The sequence below is a fragment of the Puma concolor genome, chromosome A2 (assembly GCF_028749965.1).
Source record: "Puma concolor isolate L17-30 chromosome A2, mPumCon1.1.hap2, whole genome shotgun sequence".
NCBI classification, from domain to species: domain Eukaryota; kingdom Metazoa; phylum Chordata; class Mammalia; order Carnivora; family Felidae; genus Puma; species Puma concolor.
The window spans coordinates 74,511,718-74,533,552 of NC_141668.1; the positions used below are offsets into that span (position 1 = coordinate 74,511,718).

Here is a 21,835-nt window from a genome sequence, read left to right on the forward strand (position 1 = left end):
GTTAATAAAATGTCTATTGAAGTACTGTTTTACAATAAGCTAAATGACTAATTCTTACAGTTATAAAAACTCCATTCTAGAACAAAATACTAAAAGAAAGCGAGCTGAATATCTTTATGGTATTGGCTAATAAAAGAAGAGGGATAGGAAGAGGAAAAGGAATGAAAAATGAAGAAGTGAAGAAAAAAGGGAAGACAAGAAAAAAGGAAGGGGAGGAGGAAAGAAAGCAACAGAAAGGGCCATGTATAGACTAATATGTCAATTACATAGATGCTTTAGGGTACACTCTTACACATTTCACGGCAACTTTTTTTTCTTTATTATTCTTCCCTATTTCTCTCAGGTACATCTTTACTTAGTAAGGATGGTGGCAATGAATATAAGTACAGCGAGTAATGCATAAGTCTAATTTTTAGACCTAGGAAAAATTTTTCTACTTGATAGTCATTGGCTAGCCTTTGAGAGAATAAGATATATATTTGTGCAGTGTAATACTGTTTGAGGAGAATAAGTTGTGGTTAGTCCTAGAAGACCAAGATCTAATTCCACAGTGATAGCCTTTACCAATGACAGGTCTAGGTGAGCTCCCTTAACTAATGCCAAACCTAGACCTGACAGTTATGCCTATTTCCCTGATACATCTTTGTATTAGGATCATAGGATTAATAACTGAGCCAATTTAGTGGCTATAACAGGATATTGGAAAATAGGGTGGGAAAAACAGCTGCAATATAGTCAGCCTATATGAGAAAACACACAAATGCATTATGAAATGGGCATATAAGTCCCATAACTGATGATGAATGCCTACATTTACTGTGGAGGGCTGATATCATTTGCATTTCTATGCCCAAGTCCAGAATAGCAATGGGAGGGTAGCAGAGCCAAACTCTAACCCCTAGTTACAGTTGGGTTGCTTTTAGGTTAGTTTCAGCTTAGACATATGGGTCTGATTGAAAAAACTAACCATAAAGGAACTAGGATGGACTCTTCAATTTGAATGAGTTAGCCAAGCTGGGAAGCTCTTATGAGAAAAAGGCTGAGTAAGAAGAGGTCCTATATATCATTTAGTCTCTCTTTCAGTTTATTCAGGAGACCTCAGGTCCTCATCAACACGGAAAATTTAATGCAAGTTGGAAGGAGGTCAGTTGATACAGAGAGATCTCTTTCTCTTATTAAAAATCTCTAGGTCCTCCCCAATATAGAGAAGAGGCAGATCATTTTGCAAATGTTCTCATATCCAATCTGCCAGACTCTGATTAATCAAACAAAAAAGTTTATTATTCTGAAGTTAAAATATTAAAATAGCTTCTTTATACGTATTTACTCAGGAAAGGTTCTTAAATTTATTAGACATAGTACCACACCTCTATAAGCATTCTGTGCTAAAACTATAAATGGGGATAGGAAAGGCTAGATAAAATGTGGCTTACACAGAACCCTACAGAATCTGAATTTTATTTTCTAAATAAATTTTTAAGAAATGAATTTTTTGTTGTGAATTAAATGCTTCTTAGAAAAGGTTTTAATTTTGAATATACTTTTAGAATATCATTTTAATTTTAGTTATCCACTAGAATCACACTATATAATTCAGCCATTATAAATACATATTATCATCAATTGTTGACATGGGGAAAATATTGTATGTTTTCCTTTTTTTTTTTTAAACTTATAAGCAATATTATGGTCATATATACAAACAAAACTACCCATGTTCCTGCCTCCCTAAAACAACTGTTAGAATTATTCTGTATACTTGGGGCACCTGGGTGGCTCAGTTGGTGGCATCCGACTTTGGCTCAGGTCATTATCTCACAGTTTGTGGGTTCAAGCCCCTCATCAGGCTCTGTGCCGACAGCTTACAGCCTGGAGCCTGCTTCAGACTCTGTGTCTCCCTCTCTCTCTACCCTTCCCCCGCTTGTGCTCTGTCTCTCTCAAAAATAAACAAACTTAAAAAAAGATTTTTTTAAAGAATTCTGTATTCTCTTCTAGTTTGAGGTATAGTATATGTGCTGCCGAAGCGAGCACTAGTTTGAAGTATAAACATTCATAGCTAGACTTCATAATTTTTTATTGTATAGAATACTAAGATTTATGTTTCCCATTTCTCCTATAACCAGACATTTAAGTGATGCCAAAGTTTTTCTATTTAAAGTAACACTGTGTTGAATGTCATTGTTCCTATAGATATTTATTTCTTATAAGTAATTTCCTTTAGGATAAATTTTCAGAAGTAGATTTACCTAGTCAGAAGATATGAACCATGTATTAGTTGTTAATGAGCTATTTATTATGTAACTTGCCCAAGATCACATAGCTTAAAAATGACAGAATTGGGATTAGAGCCTGGCAGTCTATATTACATGTCATGTTCTTGACCAGTCTATTACACTGCTGGCTTGAGAGATCTACGGTGCTGTCTTGAGAGATCCCCAATGCTGTGTCACCAGTCTAGATCATAAGAGTAATATATATTCAATTCATCTGTCAAAATTATAGCAAGAAACTGCTGTGACACTGTACTGAGGATTTCAGGAAGAACAGGATATAGACCCTGCCTTAGAATCCCCACTTCAATATGACTCTAATCTTATCAATGCGTTGAAATGGCCCTCATCACATCACCAGGAATTTCCCAAGAACTAAATTCATCATCATTGTCCTTCTCAAATATCTCTTTTTTCTTTTTTCTTTTAAATTTATTTATTTAAACTCAAGTTAGTTATCATACAGTGTAATACTGGTTTCAGGAGTAGAACCCAGGAATTCATCACTTACATATAACACCCAGTGCTCATCCCAACAAGTGTTTTCCTTAATGCCCATCCCAACTCAACTCTCTTCCAGTAGCCCTCATTTTGTTCTCTGTCTTTAAGAGTCTCTTATGCTTTGCTTCCCTCTCTATTTTTATCAAATTTTTCTTAAACATTTTTTTAGCACTTCTCTTTACCCATGATGATAGCTCTACTTCCTAACCCCTTATTGGAAGCGAATTCAGTTCTTGAATCCATTTTCTTCTTCATATAACCTTCTTCCTTCAGAGAGCAAATCTGTTCTCAAAGCCATCTATTTTTCAATGGTTTCTGTGAATATGTTTTGAAATGGTAAAGTATTATCAGAACCCAAATGATAGACAATGGTGGTGGAATCACAGTTTTTTTTTTTTTTAATTAATTTATTTATTTTGAGACAGACATAGTGCAAGGAGGGGAGAGACAGAGAGAGAAGGAGAGAATCCCAAGCAAGCTCCATGGAGCCCAATACGGGGCTTGATCTCAGGAACCGTGAGATCATGACTGGAGCTGAAATCAAGAGCTGAACGCTTAACCAACTGAGCCACCCAGGTGCCCTGGAATCATGGTTCTCTTAAAGGGCTTCTATTATTACTTTTGTGATATTTGTTAATGCTCTATCATCCTGTCTGATTTCTTGTCTGACCTCTAGACCATATTCTAACTCTTTATAGGCTCCTTTCTTCTGCATATTCCACTATCATCTCATATTCAACTGATCTCCCTCCAAAATAATAGTCAGCCCTGCCAGGGCCTCAATTTCTTGCCATTAACATTCTTATTCTTCCAGTCGCTAACATGTATATATTCTCTTCAGTTCCTTTTAAACCTTCTCTTTCATGCAACAAGTATTTATTGAGCAGTTGTAACTTGGCAGGTATTATTCTAAAACTTAGGCATATTGTGAAGAAAACAAATTAAGTCCCTGTCCTTATGGGGTTTGCAGGCAAGGAGGGGTAGGAGAGGAGAACTTCAATCCATTTAATTCATTAAAAGAACTTAACTCCTAAAATACAAGAGTCAAAAAACAGAAATCAACAATTAGAAACTCTTTCCATTCTCAAAGCTTGATATTAATGTATGTTCTAATAAAGGTCTTAGATTTTATTTACACCATAAGATAGTCCCCTTTTATTTCCAAAGAAGCAAAAGAGGCTACTCTCTAAAATCTAAGGAACAGCATAATTCCCACTTTATACATGACTTTCCAGAAGATAGAACTAAAAAGTTATATATCCCAACTAGGACACACTGACACAATGACTGCAAAGTCTAACAGTCTTTTTGCTATATTAAGTAGTAGCTATTTATGAATATGGATTTAGTTTCTCATGAAGAAGGCAATGTGGTATGGTATAAGGTAAATACAGAGAATTTGGGTTCAGAGAGATATGGAGCTCCTAAACTGTAAACTACCCTTCTTTAACCTTATTATTCTAAGAAGAGAGGAAATTTATGCCTGCTGTTGCAGGTACCATAAAACTAAAGGAAATGGTGATAAAACCAAAGTCTTATTCTACATAGAGGCTTTATTTACTTTCTGGCTGCTAGGTCCTTGACTAAATATATCTACCTTTGTCTATCCATATATATTTTATGGGTTAGGAATCTAGCCAAGCTGAGCCTAGGGTATATACTGAAGCCAGCAGACAGGTACTCCAGATTAAATGAGGCATCATGAGAAAATAATGGCCATCAATTTGTCAGAAAGTCTACAAGGTTAAATACAGTGAAATATTTGAAGCTTTTTAACCACAAATAATTGAAACAGACTTGCTATTTTATTTAATATTGATGAGTAAATGCTATTTATCTTTATTCTATATGACAGTGTTAAGAAGAGTAATTTCTTGGGGCACCTGGGTGGCTCAGTTGGTTGAGTGTCTAACTTTTTTTTTTTTTTTTTTTTTTTTGAGAAAGAGAGAGAGAGAGAGAGAGGGCACAAGTGAGCAAGGGGCAGAGAGACAGAATCCCATGAGGGGCAGTCCCACAAAGGGCAGAGAGTGGTAGAGAAAGAAAGAGACAGAGACAGAGAGAGAGAGAGAGAAGCAGGGCTTGTGTTTTACCCGAAGTAGGGCTTGTGCTCACCTGATGTGGGATTGGAACTCATGAACTGTGATACCATGACCTGAAATGAGGTCAGATGCTTAATGACTGAGCCACCCAGATGCCCAAGTGTCAAGTGCTGGACTCTTAATTTCAGCTCAGGTCACAATCTCACAGTTCATGGGATCAAGCCATGCATTGGGCTCCATGCTGACAGCCCTAAGCCTCTTTGGGATTCTCTCTCTCCCTCTCTCTCTCAAAATAAATAAATATTTACAAAATATATAAAAAGATATTTAAAAATATTTATTCATAAAAAAACCAATACACAGTAAACATTCTTAACATCCTAAAATGAAAAAAAATATTTAACAAATTAAGCAAGAGGAATGGCATTGTTTTACATGTTTATAAATTTTTTTTAATGTCTAGCTAACAGAAGACAAACTCATAGTATTCTATCTGTTGTGATATGTTACTTTGGTTCAAAGCATATGAAGAAAATCTAGCCTTTATATAGTTAGAAAAGTAGTATTCTAAAATGCCTCTTCAGATAACGTGAATATTCATATTTGATACAATACCAGAAATTTACCAAGTGGCCACTTCTTAGGTTATTTGTAATGTAAAACCTGAAATCATATCAATGACTTTGTACTCTGTTACATTAAAAGCTATTGTCTACCTTGCACTTTGAATAAATCTTTTACCCATGCATAATTTAAAAAAATCATATACTACCTTTTGAAAAATACTGATTCACTGAGTTATACAGATCTTCTAGATATTGTCACTTTTCACCATACAATACTAAGAAAAATCACGTTATCACACTGCTAATCTTATAATAAAAGTCTTTAAGTACTGGGAAGCTGCCAAGCTAAAGACAGTGATACAAGTTTTTTAAATTTGAATATTCACCTGAAGGCTCAAATTTTATAATTTTCAACAAATACTGTCAGCTTCTCTTTGAACTGATAGGCTCACATAATTCATTTTCAAGAAAATGTGAACCAAGTATCTCAGTCTGAATAACCATCATTTTTGTTGTGATTAGTTTAAAATAGTGTTTCGTGAAAAAAGCTGTGGTTGCAGCTTGCAACTCAAACAACAGTACAAGTGTTCTTATTCAAAGCTATCATGATACTTCAGTACGCAGAGCTGCTTCAGGCACTCTTCCCATCTGCCACATGGAATATTAAGATGTGTACTGAAGGATGGAGATTAATTAAAAATAATAATTTTTACTGCTTCATCAAGGACACTTCTAAGGGAAATGCTTGGCCTTTCTTTTCTAAAAACAGCAAGTGGCTAGCAGTAATGAATACAATGATTGCTAGTTAAGGTTGGGTGCCACTGTTTTAATTCATCTACAGGCATCAGCAGTTTTAGCCTCCAGTTTTTGCGCTTTCACTGCAAACGTCAACACAGTGAAAAGGGCAAATAACACTTTAGCATTAGTACAAAAATAGATTTGACCACATGTACCTCCTAAGAGTCTCAAGATCCAGGAGTCCTCAGAACACACTTAAGAATTACTACATTAGATAATTTTCTTAATAGTGTTTTCCAATTTTAGAACGTGTATTTGTAAATTACACTATAAACGGTTAAAAAACATTTTGCTACTTGTTTTTTATGTTAAAATATACACATTATTTTAGTAATAATATGTAAATATATTTTAGTTTAGTATTCCAAGCAAGTTTTAATTAATCATGTAACAAGACTTGATACTAAATATTATTATAGTGTTCAATGTTAGGAAGCTAATGCAATACAACAGTTCTGTAATCTCAATATAAATATTTAACTTCAAAAAAAGAAAGCTTTAATAGATTAAGCATTCAATAGCTAATCTATTGAGAACATTACCAAGTGTCTAGCACTGTATTTACAATCTTTAAAATGAAGGGGAGAAAATGAGTTTAATAATAAGATGGTTTAAAATCTAAGTTGTAGGAATTTCAGAAAACAAAAAATACTGCAGGTCAGAGTAGTTGTAGATAAATTAATGAAAAAGGCAGAAACCAAGTTAGGACTTAAAGGAGAGGGAATTAGAGAAGAAAGAAAACATTGGAGAATCAAGGAACAACAGGAATAAAGTGAAGGGGGTAGCATTTCTAAAGGTGGGGAAAGTACAAAGGAAGTCAATCAACTAGTCCCAATGATGAGAGCATGCTAGAGAGTAATGAGATTGGGTAGAATGAGGGCAGAGTCAAAAGAGCTTTGGAAGCCAAAGAGAATAATGCAGACAATAGGGTATTGTTACAGTTTTGTCATGACAGAAAAATATTAAAAAGGATACAATTGAGCAAGATTAATCTGGCCACGAGATTACGACAAGAAAAGATTTGCAAAAAGAACATTTAGGAATCAGGTAATTTCAATATTGGGAGCACTGGTTGATAAGAGTGAGCTAAGTTTGGGGCAATGGGAATAGAAAGAAATGAATTCCAGAGATAAGACTTAGTGAACTTCATATCAGCAGCAGGTTAGGTAAAGGAGAAGAGTAAGTCAAGGATGATTTGAAGATATTTAGGGTTACAGACATGAGAATAACATTACTGAATACATATTGTATCCTAGGCAGCATGATAGACGTATAACACATTAATTAAATTGTCCCACAGCTGTATGTAATAGCAATCTATTTTACAGATAAGGGAACGAAAGCCCAGAGTGATGAAGTAACTTGCCTTGCTAAATAAGTGGCTTAGGCAGCCCTGACACATAGGTTTATCTAACTGGAGAGATAAAAGGCTATCACAATGGTTAAAAAGCCTGAAGCCTACAAGTCATTTGCCTAGGCAATTAGCTTTGTCACTTACAAGCTGCTAGAGACCTGACAAGTTGCTTAATCTTTCTGTTCCTGTTTTCTCACCTCTAAAATACAGACAGCAAACTACTTCACAGAGGTGTAATAAGGATTAAATGAGATAATGCATGGAGACACTGTTAATAGTGCCTAGAAAATAGTAACCACTCAATACATTTGCTATTATCATATCAGCACAATATACTAGTGTCATTAACAGAGAGAAAACACAGTTTGGGAAGAAAAAATATAAAATTCCAAACAAGATGAGTTGGAGGTGGCTTCTTTAAAGTTAATATTTTCTTTTCTTTTTTTTTTTTTGAGAGAGGGGGTGCAAGTGAGCAAGGGGCAGAGACAGAGGGAGAGAGAGAGAGAATCCCTATGCACTATCAGTGTGGAGCCTGAAGCAGGGCTTGAATTCACCCCATGCGGGGCTCAAGCTCACCCCATGCAGGACTCAAACTCAGAAACCATGAGATCATGACCTGAGCCGAAGTCAGAGCCACCCTGGAGCCCCATAAAACTATTTTCTTGTGTGATTTTATAAAACTGTTGTTTACTTTGTATAAGATACTATGCTAGATGCTAAAAGTACAAAGAAGGAAGGTAGATAAAAGGGTAATTTAGGTAGAGAGAAGATAGACAAATTATAAAGTACAATGATACACTATATACCAAATAAGCAATACATACAAACAAAAAAAAGCCCCAGAAGTAGAAAAAAAAAAAAAAAAAAAGATTGAGGTTCCCTTGACAGGCTAAGATAGATAAAGCCTGCACAGGACCTTGGAGGAAGGATAAGAGATAAGAAAGAGAAAGCTGAGAAGAGTAAGGAAGGAGATCTGTCAGAAGAGCAGCATGCACAGGGCAAACAGCTCACATGACATGTTTCAGAGAAACCAAAAGGAGCAGCTTAATGTGAACAACAATTTGCATTAAAAGATACATTAAAAAGGTTGAAAGTTTTTTTTAATCAAGTTCTAAAGAGCTTTGAATACTGCTTTATGGACTGTATTTCACTATGTAAGCAAAGAAGCGTCTCTTTAGTTTTCTAGCATCAGACTTCTCTAGCTACATATCTACTTCTAAAAACACTAAATTTGTTTTAGAACTATCATCCTCTGCGTCTTTCATTTTATAAGCTAGCACATATAAAATACGATCATACTCAAATACGATCATGACTAGATAAGGCAAATGCATCTGTTCTGTCACCTTAAACTAGCTAATCAGAGCTTATAACTTTGCCGTAGGCACCATTTTTTGACAGCTGATAAGTACTTTTCTAGAATTGAAATGCTATAAATTAAACACTAAATTATTACCAAGATATCATGCCATGAAACATACTGAGGATCTAAATAAATTTACAGCCACAAGAATATGTGAACCAACCTCACTATTAGAATTTCTGGTCTAATTTAGGCATGATAAAAAAATCATAATAACTTTAGCATTATCAGTTTTAAAAGTTTATTAGAATACCATAAAACATGCACATATGCACATATATATTTTCAAAGATCAAGGATTTTTTTTCCCTTTCACTAATTTATTATTAATTGGTTTACAGTATTACTTACCCTAGTATTCTATTCATTCCATGTCTAGCAGCATAGTGTAACGGAGTATTGTGCTGGTAGGGCTCTCCATAAGATATATTTGGATCAAGGGATTCTTTTAGTTGAGGGTTGTTTTCATATATTTGGCAGGCCAGGTTTTCATCACCATTGATAAGTGCTTTACGGAATTTGGTGGTTGTATTTCCCATGTTTTCTTTTGTTTTTTTTTGATAGGCAGTGGCACTTTTTTCCTTCCCCGTTCAGCCACTTCTTAAATGTTTCTGCAACATGTTTCACATTCTAATGGAAGAAAAAATTATCAAATTAGATTGTGAAGCAGTACTCTAAAAAAACAATAACACAATTAGGAACACTAATAAAACACAGGAAGCATATACAAGAGAACAAAATAAATTACATTTTGCCAAATTCATCTTAACAGCCAAAAAAACTCAAATTTTTAACATTGCTCAAATTAACTTCTTGTTAAACTGTACCATTTACCCGCACAAAAACTTTAAGGCTGCACTTTGTACTATGAAGGTTATTGTACTATGAAGGTTATCTACATATATGAGACTTTCAATTTTCCTCTTCACATAGGCAGGAAATAACTTGACTGAATTTTATGATTGCATACACTTAAATCTCTGTATAAATTATGTATAAGATGACTCGGCCAATTTTTGGGAGAGTAAAAAAATGTAGGAAATTTTGCTCATACATGAACTTCAGAATAGGTGTTAAGTTATAATAAAAAAAACACACAGTACTTGGCTAGCATGCTCAATAAATGCTAGTTTTGCTCCATTCCAATAAATCTTCCTTCCTTCCATCCTTCCTTTCTTTCAGTTATTTATTTTGAGAGAGAGAGAGAGAGAGAGAGAGAGAGAGAAGAGGAGGGGAAAGGAAGGGAGGGGAGGGGAGGGGAGGGGAGGGGAAAGGAAGGGAGGGGAGGGGAGGGGAGGGGAGGGGCGAGGAGAGGAGAGGAGAGGAGAGGAGAGGAGAGGAGAGGAGAGGAGAGGAGAGGAGAGGAGAGGAGAGGAGAGGAAAGGAGAGGAGAGGAAAGGAGAGGAGAGAAGGAGAGAAGAGAGGAGAGAAAATCCCAAGCAGGCTCCGTGCTATCAGCACAGAGACTGGTGCAAACACACAATGTGTGAGAGATCATAACCTGACCTAAAATCAAGAGCTGGATGCTTAACGGACTGAGCCAACCAGGAGCTCCTCCAACAAATGTTTCTGAATCTATTCTTGAACTATGATCAAAATTAGTGATAAAGGAAATAGCTATGTGAAGGCAGGTATGAAATAAAAGGATTCTTCAAAGAACGATCAGTATAGATGGAGTTGAGGGTATCTAGTATTGAATTCACAGAAGATAAAAAATGAAAATAGGTTGGGGCCAACTAAGAAACTTCTACTTTAATCTGTAAAGAATGGGTAATTAAAGGCTTTTATGCATGGCAGTGATACAATTATTTTATGCTTTAGAAAATTAACCATTGGGACAGCGTAGAAGATAGACTGGAAGGAGAAAAATTAGAGGCAGAATACAGAGTCCATCATGTTACCCATTAACTCAGTGAGCGGCAGGCTGGACATTAAAACATAGCTTTTAAAAAAATTTGAAAACAATATGTACTTGTTCAATACAAGTTTTATATAGGGTAGTAACAGTTTCAACATAATACAAATTAACAGACTAAAAAACAAATGAGTTATTTTAAAAGCTTGCTACAAAACAGAGGCTCTCCACCTTGGCTATACATTGAATAACATGGAGAACCTCAGGGTCCCAACAGCCAAGCTACACTCCAGACTAATTAAATCAGTTTCTAGGGGGTGGCACACAGGCACTGGTATTTCAGCTTCCTTGGGTGACTTCAATGTGCACACACTACTGTAAAAAAACTCCTAACTCCGTCTAGGCAAATGGTTACATCTGAGAATGTAGATGAAGGTGAACAGGCAGGATAAGACATGTACTAAACGTATTTTAGAGACAGGTGTTGACTACTGACTATAGCAGCACTGGCACACATCTATACTTAATGAAGTCACCATTTGAGTCTTTTAAGGGCTCTTTGTTATTGACATTTTTACTTTAAATATGCAAATACATACGCATAGTAGGATGAATAAAGAAAACCAAAAGATAACTGGAAGATAACCACAATTAGCATTTTGATATATAACTACCCTATTTATAATGTATGCAAATGTGTCTTATGCATAACATATACACTATAAATATTTATATACATAAACTGGATCACACTACATAATTAAAAAATTTTCATTTAATTTTCCAGAGGGTTGATGAACTAACTTTAGACTAACATACTACTCTTTTATTATTTCATCTAGAATAAAGAAAATCCCTCCCAAAGACAGTCTTCTACTTATCGTAATATACTATAGACACTTTGGAGATTTTTCAGGGACACCTAGTATTTTTTTCTTTTGTTTTTCATAAAATCTAGGAGCCATGTGTTTATTCTCAGTGAAATAATTTGTGTTTTGTCGTATTGCTTCAAGCACTTTAAGGATTTATTATTTTTAATGAGAACTCCATTCAGTTTACTATATATTTCAATCTATACCCAAATATAAAATATATCATGTAGATTCTAAGCGTCTTACGTAAAGGATTTGAAAACATACAGTTGTTTAGTCTTACCTTTCTTCCCTGTTAGAATGTAGCTCAAATTATAAACATTTTTGGAGTTTGGATTAGATTAATAAACAACATATTTTCTTTGATTTACATTATACTTTAGCTAATATTCTATAAGAAAAGTAAATTCTATCCAAGATATGAAAAAAAGAAATATCTAAGAAAGCAATGTTATCTTGGAGTAATTATTTGAAATAACAGGATACTTAAAAAAAAACAATAATTCTCTAAATGTGCACTGAACATTACTGTCACTCATGGTGAAAAGCATAATGGCATCTCTAAATCTTTTTGTGGTTCTCAGTTATTTTAAGGTCTGTTTCATTTTTTTAATTTGAGTTCAATAAACCTGAAAGTCAGCAGGAAATGCGTCACTTAAAATTCATAGCTCCATTAGCTCAGATTATTCTCATGTCTTATCTAGAAATTTACCAGATGTGTCCTTTAACTTTTTCATAGCCACAGCTAGTATAACCTGAAGTGACTGTTTCCTCTGAATCAAACTCTTAAATAATATGTTCCCAACTCCAAGATAAATTTATGTATAGAGTTTCATGAAGCAGGTGATAGATTACCAAAGAGGTGAAAATAATTCCTTATTTGGGGGTTTTAAGTTTTACAGGAAAATCTATACAAAGTTTCAACTGTCAGTGGTAGAATACAGCATCTGATAAGTATTTAATGAAAAAAGTAAGAAAAATATAGACTATCAATGGACTCTAGAAAGCTTTCTCCAATTCCTGATTAATTTAACTGTGAGGAGCTCTATATCTCTTGCTTTAAATCTTTGTCTCTCAACTTCTGTTTTCATAGGTTAATAATCTGCAACAAAAATTCAAGGGCACTTAAATTAATAAACTATTACCAGAAGTCTTTTATAGAATATGAAGTTCTTCAGAAATAACTTTCTCTTATCTGTTTCCACACAAGTAAATTATTTTTAAAGTCATAATTACAGATTAAAATTGTTGACCTAAATGAAGTAATTGGCTTCCATTCTTCACTTACCTAGAAGAAAACCCATTACATACATACACACACAAACACATTCATTCACCATCTACCCCCAATTCATCTTTCTTCAACTGTCTGCCATATTGATAAGAATAACAATTGTAAATCTACAACTAAACGTCTCTTTAGCCAGAATAGAAACAAATAGAAAGTTTATTCAAACAGTAAGTCCCAACCTCATTCCACTCTAGGTTGAGAGATGTACCTCAAAGAAGATTCGAGAAAGCTCTACACCCAGAGAAATGGATTGTCATTGCAATAATACTTACAGAGAAGGAGAGGATGGTTTAAGAACTGACTCTAAGAGAACTTTCAAAGGACAAGGTAAAAAAGAAAAAGAAAAAAGAAATAAGGATAGGAGAAAAAAAGCCAGGAAAAGTCAATATACTACAGCAGACAAAAACCACGTGGACAAATAATATATTAAGCTATCAACTGTTCATTCACCATTCAACAAGCACTATTAAACTGTAGTTATTTTCATTTGTCACTATGCATCAGAATCACCTCAAGAGGTGATTTCAAGTGGTCTAGGGAGCACAAGGCCAGAACAGAATTTTATTTATTTTATTTTTTTTTAATTTTTTTTTTCCAACGTTTATTTATTTTTGGGATAGAGAGAGACAGAGCATGAACGGGGGAGGGACAGAGAGAGAGGGAGACACAGAATCGGAAACAGGCTCCAGGCTCTGAGCCATCAGCCCAGAGCCTGACGCGGGGCTCGAACTCACGGACCGCGAGATCGTGACCTGGATGAAGTCGGACGCTTAACCGACTGCGCCACCCAGGCGCCCCAACCAGAACAGAATTTTAAAGCTTCCTAGTTGATCAAACCCTGCAGGTCAGAGCTGAGGACCATGGATTCATTCTGAAATCATGCCAAACCATAGGTATTAGAAAGCAGTGTGATGGCATGGAAAGTGTAGGAGTTAGAAAGACTTGTGTTCAAATTCTATTTTTATATTACCAACTAATTTAACTTTTGAGTTGTTTCTTCATCCGTAAACCAGTAGTATTAACATCTACTTTCTTCAGCCAACTAAAATAAATGACCAAACATAAGCATCCTTGTACCTATGGAATTTATATTCTAGTGGGAGTAGAGGAGATAAACATTGTAAGGCTTTGATTTTATTCTGTGTCCAACAGGAAGCCATTACAGGTTTTGAGCTACATCTTTCTCAGGGTTTAGAATTTTTAGAAAAATGCAATCATGGTTTATCCATGTTGACAAATTAATCAATAGTTCAACATTATTGCTGAGTAGTATTCAATTGCAAGGATGTACCACTAATATTCACATATTAAAGGACAAGTTGATTGTTTCCAGTTTTGGGCAATTGTTAATAAAGCTATCATAACATTCACATACAAGTTTTGTGTGAATGTATACTTTAATGTCTCTTGGGCAAATATCCAGGAATGGAATTGCTGGGACATGTGCTAAGTCATTTGTTTAACTTCATAAGAAACCATTAAACTGTTTTCCGGAGTAGACATGCCAATTCATTCCTATCAGCCATGTATGAGAGTTACAGTTGGCTCTGTACCTCAGTCAGAATTTTGAATTATCAGTTTTTTGGTAGGCTTTTGTTGTTGCTGTTGTTGTTATTGTTGTTTTTTGTTGTTGTTGTTTTTGTTTTTGATAGCCATTCTAACAGATGTATTGTGGTACCTCACAATGGTTTTAATTTCTATTTTCCTAATGATTAATGATATAGAACATGCTTTGATATGCTTACTGCCACAACTATATCTTGACTGTATATCTAAAATGTCTGTTTAGATCTTTTGACAATTTTTAAGGCTGATGACTGTTGAATTTGAGTTCCTTATACAGTCTGTAAAAAATAAGTCCTCCGTTAGAAATGTGGTTCGCAAATATTTCCTCTCGTCAGTAGCTTCTCTGAAAAGTCTCTTAACAGTGTCCATTGGCCACAAGTTTTAAATTTTGAAGAAATCAAATTTATCATTTTTTTTTCCTTTGGACTGTGCTTCTGAAGTCATATATAAAACTTGCCTAACTCAGGTCACAGATATTTTCTCCGATATTTTCTTTTAGGAGTTAATTTTACGTTTACATTTAAGTCCATGATCATTGTGAAATCATTTCTATATAAGGTTGAGGTGTGGATTGAGATTCATTATGTTTTATGTATGGACAGCTTGCTTTATTGAAAAGAGTATCCTTCCTCCACTGAATTAATTGCCTTTTTACCTCTACCAAAAACCAAATGACGAGCAAAGTGAATTCAACAATACATTAAAAGGCTCATATACCACCACGATCCAGTGGGATTTATTCCAGAGATGCAATGGTGGTTCTGGAGTAACTGCAATGGTTCAACACCTGCCAATCAATCAATGTGATACACCACATTAACAAAATGAAAGATTAAAAAATCGTATAATTACTCAATAGATGTAGAAAAAGTATCTGATAGGACCCTGGGAAGATGGCGGCGTAGGAGGATGCTGGGCTCACCGCGGGTCCTGCTGATCACTTAGATTCCACCTACACCTGCCTAAATAATCCAGAAAACCGCCAGAAGACTAGCAGAATGGAGTCTCCGTAGCCCAGCGCAGACAAGAGGCCCACTGAAGAGGGTAGGAAGGGCGGAGAGGCAGTGCGCGAACACGGACTGGCAGGAGGGAGCCGGGGTGGAGGGGCAGCCTGCCGGTCAAGCAGAGCCCCCGAGTCTGGCTGGCAAAAGTGGAGGGGCCAGATGGAGTGTGTTCCGACAGCAAGCGGGACTTGACATCTGGAAGGTTATAAGCTAACAGCTCTGCTCCGAGAATGGGAGGGCTGGAGGACAACGGGAGGGAGAGTTATTGAGCCCTGGATGACAGAGCGCAGCTTGGCGGGGAACAAAGGCACTCGCCAGTGCCATCTCCCTCGCCCATCCCCCAGCCAAAATCCCAAAGGGAACCGGTTCCTGCCAGGGAACTTTCTTGCACCCCTCAAACACCCAACGCTGTGCTTCTGCGGATCCATCCCTCTGGCGGGTCTGACCCCCTCCCGGTGTCACAGGGCCCCTCCCAAAGAGGATCTCCAAAGGAAAAGCCAGCTAAGCCTGCCCCTCCCAACCCACCCGCCCCTGTGCACCTTGCCGATCCACCGCGGCTAAAACGCCAGATCCTCAGCACCACAAGCCTGGCAGTGTGCAAGTAGCCCAGACACGCCACGCCACCCACAGTGAATCCTGCCCCTAGGAGAGGGGAAGAGAAGGCACACACTAGTCTGACTGTGGCCCCAGCAGTGGGCTGGGGGCAGACATCAGGTCTGACTGTGGCCCCGCCCACCAACACAAGTTATTCTAGACAGCACAGGGGAAGTGCCCCGCAGTCCCACACCACTCCAGGGACTATCCAAAATGACGTAACGGAAGAATTCCCCTCAGAAAAACGTCCAGGAAATAACAACAGCTAACGAACTGATCAAAAAGGATTTAAACAATATAACAGAAAGTGAATTTAGAATAATAGTCATAAAATTAATCGCTGGGCTTGAAAACAGTATAAAGGACAGCTGAGAATCTCTTGCTACAGAGATCAAGGGACTAAGGAACAGCCAGGAGGAGCTAAAAAATGCTAACAATGAGCTGCAAAATAAAATGGAGACAACTATGGCTCGGATTGAAGAGGCAGAGGGGAGAATAGGTGAACTAGAAGATAAAATTATGGAAAAAGAAGAAGTTGAGAAAAAGAGATAAAATCCAGAGTATGAGGGGAAAATTAGAGAACTAAGTGATGCACTAAAGAGAAATAATCTACGCATAATTGGTATTCCAGAGGAGAAAGAGAGAGGGAAAGGTGCTGAAGGTGTACTTGAAGAACTAATAGCTGAGAACTTCCCGGATCTGGGGAAGGAAAAGGCATTGAAATCCAAGAGACACAGAGAACTCCCTTCAGACATAACTTGAATCGATCTTCTGCATGACATATCATAGTGAAACTGGCAAAATACAAGGATAAAGAGAAAATTCTGAAAGCAGCTAGAGATAAACATGCTCTAACATACAAAGGGAGACCTATAAGACTCGTGACCGATCTCTCTACTGAAACTTGGCAGGCCAGAAAGGAATGGCAGGAGATCTTCAATGTGATGAACAGAAAAAATATGCAGCTGAGAATCCTTTATCCAGCAAGTCTGTCATTTAGATTAGAAGGAGATAAAGGTCTTCCCAAACAAACAAAAACTGAAGGAATTCGTCACCACTAAACCAGCCCTACAAGAGATCCTTAGGGGGATCCTGTGAGACAAAGTATCAGAGACATCGCTACAAGCATAAAACATACAGACATCACAATGACGCTAAACCCATATCTTACTATAATAACACTGAATGTAAATGGACTAAATGCGCCAACCAAAAGACATAGGGTATCAGAATGGATAAAAAAACAAGACCCATCTATTTGCTGTCTACAAGAGACTCATTTTGGACCTGAGGACACCTTCAGATTGAGAGTGAGGGGATGGAGAACTATTTATCATGCCACTGGAAGTCAAAAGAAAGCTGGAGTAGCCACACTTTATCAGACAAACTATACTTTAAATTAAAGGCTGTAACAAGAGATGAAGAAGGGCATTATATAATAATCACAGGGTCTATCCATCAGGAAGAGCTAACAATTATAAATGTCTATGCGCCGAATACAAGGAGCCCCCCTCACAAACATAAGCAACCTTATTGATAAGAATATGGTAATTGCAGAGAACTTTAACACTCCACTTACAGAAATGGATAGATCATCTAGACACATGGTCAATAAAGAAACAAGGGCCCTGAATGAGACATTGGATCAGATGGACTTGACAGATATATTTAGAACTCTGCATCCCAAAGCAACAGAATATACTTTCTTCTCGAGTGCACATGGAACATTCTCCAAGATAGATCACATACTGGGTCACAAAACAGCCCTTCATAAGTATAAAAGAATTGAGATCATACCATGCATACTTTCAGACCACAGTGCTATGAAGCTTGAAATCAACCACAGGAAAAAGTCTGGAAAACCTCCAAAAGCATGGAGGTTAAAGAACACCCTACTAAAGAATGAATGGGTCAACCAGGCAATTAGAGAAGAAATTAAAAACTATATGGAAACAAATGAAAATGAAAATACAACAATCCAAACGCTTTGGGATGCAGCGAAGGCAGTCCTGAGAGGAAAATACATTGCAATCCAGGCCTATCTCAAGAAACAAGAAAAATCCCAAATACAAAATCTAACAGCACACCTAAAGGAAATAGAAGCAGAACAGCAAAGGCAGCCTACATCCAGCAGAAGAAGAGAAATAATAAAGATCAGAGCAGAAGTAAACAATATAGAATCTAAAAAAATTGTAGAGCAGATCAACGAAACCAAGAGTTGGTTTTTTGAAAAAATAAACAAAATTGACAAACCTCTAGCCAGGCTTCTCAAAAAGAAAAGGGAGATGACCCAAATAAATAAAATCATGAATGAAAATGGAATTATTACAACCAATCCCTCAGACATACAAGCAATTATCAGGGAATATTATGAAAAATTATATGCCAACAGACTGGACAACCTGGAAGAAATGGACAAATTCCTAAACACCCACACGCTTCCAAAACTCAATCAGGAGGAAATAGAAAGCTTGAACAGACCCATAACCAGCAAAGAAATTGAATCAGTCATCAAAAATCTCCCAACAAATAAGAGTCCAGGAACAGATGGCTTCCCAGGGGAGTTCTACCAGACATTTAAAGCAGAGATAATATCTATCCTTCTCAAGCTATTCCAAAAAAAGAAAGGGAAGGAAAACTTCCAGACTCATTCTATGAAGCCAGTATTACTTTGATTCCTAAACCAGACAGAGACCCAGTAAAAAAAGAGAACTACAGGCCAATATCCCTGATGAATATGGATGCAAAAATTCTCAATAAGATACTAGCAAATCGAATTCAACAGCATATAAAAAGAATTATTCACCATGATCAAGTGGGATTCTACCCTGGGATGCAGGGCTGGTTCAACATTCGCAAATCAATCAATGTGATACATCACATTAATAAAAGAAAAGATAAGAACCATATGATCCTGTCAATCGCAGAAAAGGCCTTTGACAAAATTCAGCACCCTTTCTTAATAAAAACCCTCGAGAAAGTCGGGATAGAAGGAACACACTTAAACATCATAAAAGCCATTTATGAAAAGCCCACAGCTAACATCATCCTCAATGGGGAAAAACTGAGAGCTTTTTCCATGAGATCAGGAACACGACAAGGATGCCCACTCTCACCGCTGTTGTTTAACATAGTGTTGGAAGTTCTAGCATCAGCAATCAGACAACAAAAGGAAATCAAAGGCATCAAAATTGGCAAAGATGAAGTTAAGCTTTCACTTTTTGCAGATGACATGATATTATACATGGAAAATCCGATAGACTCCACCCGAAGTCTGCTAGAACTGGTACATGAATTCAACAAAGTTGCAAGATACAAAATCAATGTACAGAAATCAGTTGCATTCTTATACACTAATAATGAAGCAACAGAAAGACAAATAAAGAAACTGATCCCATTCACAACTGCTCCAAGAAGCATAAAATACCTAGGAATAAAGCTAACCAAAGATGTAACAGATCTGTATGCTGAAAACTATAGAAAGCTTATGAAGGAAATTGAAGAAGATATAAAGAAATGGAAAAACATTCCGTGCTCATGGATTGGAAGAATAAATATTGTCAACATGTCAATACTACCCAAAGCTATCTACACATTCAATGCAATCCCAATCAAAATTGCACCAGCATTCTTCTCGAAACTAGAACAAGCAGTCCTAAAATTCATATGGAACCACACAAGGCCCCGAATAGCCAAAGTAATTTTGAAGAAGAAGACCAAAGCAGAAGGCATCATGATCCGAGACTTTAGCCTCTACTACAAAGCTGTCATCATCAAGACAGCATGGTATTGGCACAAAAACGGACACATAGACCAATGGAATAGAATAGAAACCCCAGAACTAGACCCACAAACGTATGGCCAACTCATCTTTGACAAAGCAGGAAAGAACATCCAATGGAAAAAAGACAGTCTCTTCAACAAATGGTGCTGGGAGAACTGGACAGCAACATGCAGAAGGTTGAAACTAGACCACTTTCTCACACCATTCACAAAAATAAACTCAAAATGGATAAAGGACCTGAATGTGAGACAGGAAATCATCAAAACCCTAGAGGAGAAAGCAGGAAAAGACCTCTCTGACCTCAGCCGTAGCAATTTCTTACTTGACACATCCCCAAAGGCAAGGGAATTAAAAGCAAAAATGAATTACTGGGACCTTATGAAGATAAAAAGCTTCTGCACAGCAAAGGAAACAACCAACAAAACTAAAAGGCAACCAACGGAATGGGAAAAGATATTTGCAAATGACATATCGGACAAAGGGCTAGTATCCAAAATCAATAAAGAGCTCACAAAACTCCATACCCGAAAAACAAATAACCCAGTGAAGAAATGGGCAGAAAACATGAATAGACACTTCTCTAAAGAAGACATCCGCGGGGCGCCTGGGTGGCGCAGTCGGTTAAGCGTCCGACTTCAGCCAGGTCACGATCTCGCGGTCCGGGAGTTCGAGCCCCGCGTCGGGCTCTGGGCTGATGGCTCAGAGCCTGGAGCCTGTTTCCGATTCTGTGTCTCCCTCTCTCTCTGCCCCGCCCCCATTCATGCTCTGTCTCTCTCTGTCCCAAAAATAAATAAACGTTGAAAAAAAAAAAAAATTTTAAAGAAGACATCCGGATGGCCAACAGGCACATGAAAAGATGCTCAACGTCGCTCCTCATCAGGGAAATACAAATCAAAACCACACTCAGATATCACCTCACGCCAGTCAGAGTGGCCAAAATGAACAAATCAGGAGAATACAGATGCTGGAGAGGATGTGGAGAAACAGGAACCCTCTTGCACTGTTGGTGGGAATGCAAATTGGTGCAGCCACTCTGGAAAACAGTGTGGAGGTTCCTCAGAAAATTAAAAAAAGACCTACCCTATGACCGAGCAGTAGCACTGCTAGGAATTTACCCAAGGGATACAGGAGTACTGATGCATAGGGGCACTTGTACCCCAATGTTTATAGCAGCACTCTCAACAATAGCCAAATTATGGAAAGAGCCTAAATGTCCATCAACTGATGAATGGATAAAGAAATTGTGGTTTATATACACAATGGAGTACTACGTGGCAATGAGAAAGAATGAAATATGGCCCTTTGCAGCAACGTGGATGGAACTGGAGAGTGTGATGCTAAGTGAAATAAGTCATACAGAGAAAGACAGATGCCATATGGTTTCACTCTTATGTGGATCCTGCGAAACTTAACAGAAACCCATGGGGGAGGGGAAGGAAAAAAAAAAAAAGAGGTTAGAGTGGGAGAGAGCCAAAGCATAAGAGACTCTTAAAAACTGAGAAGAAACTGAGGGTTGATGGGGGTGGGGGGTGGGGGGTGGGAGGGAGGAGAGGGTGGGTGATGTGTATTGAGGAGGGCACCTTTTGGGATGAGCACTGGGTGTTGTATGGAAACCAATTTGACAATAAACTTCATATATGGGAAAAAAAAAGAAAAAGTATCTGATAAAATTCAACATCAGTTCATGATAAAAAACCTTCAACAAAGTGGGTAAAGAGGGAACATACCTCAACATAAGGCCATATATGAAACACCCACAGCTAAATCATACTCAGTGATGAAAAGCTGAAAGCTTTTCCTCTAGATTCAGGAACAAGACAAGGATGTATACTCTTGGCCACTTTTACTCAACATTGTATTGGAAGTCCTAGCCAAAAAAATTAGGGACGATAAAGAAATAAAAGGCATCCAAATTAAAAAGAAAAGAGTAAAATTGTCACTACTTGCATATGATTTGATACTATATATAGAAAACCCT

The 21,835-nt window shown here is 37.1% G+C and overlaps 1 protein-coding gene across 4 annotated transcripts in view; it reads right to left on the bottom strand.

Moving 5' to 3' along the window:
- The window catches only part of ANKIB1 (ankyrin repeat and IBR domain containing 1), a 148,346-nt gene that overhangs the window by 83,030 nt on the left and 43,481 nt on the right, over window positions 1–21,835 (bottom strand). For all 4 annotated transcript variants that reach the window (XM_086696413.1, XM_025929646.2, XM_086696411.1 and 1 more), the window contains exon 2: window positions 9,243–9,521. In XM_086696413.1, coding sequence (XP_086552539.1) covers window positions 9,243–9,430 — 188 coding nt within the window. In that variant the 5' untranslated portion in view covers window positions 9,431–9,521. The remainder of the gene's footprint in view (window positions 1–9,242; window positions 9,522–21,835) is intronic.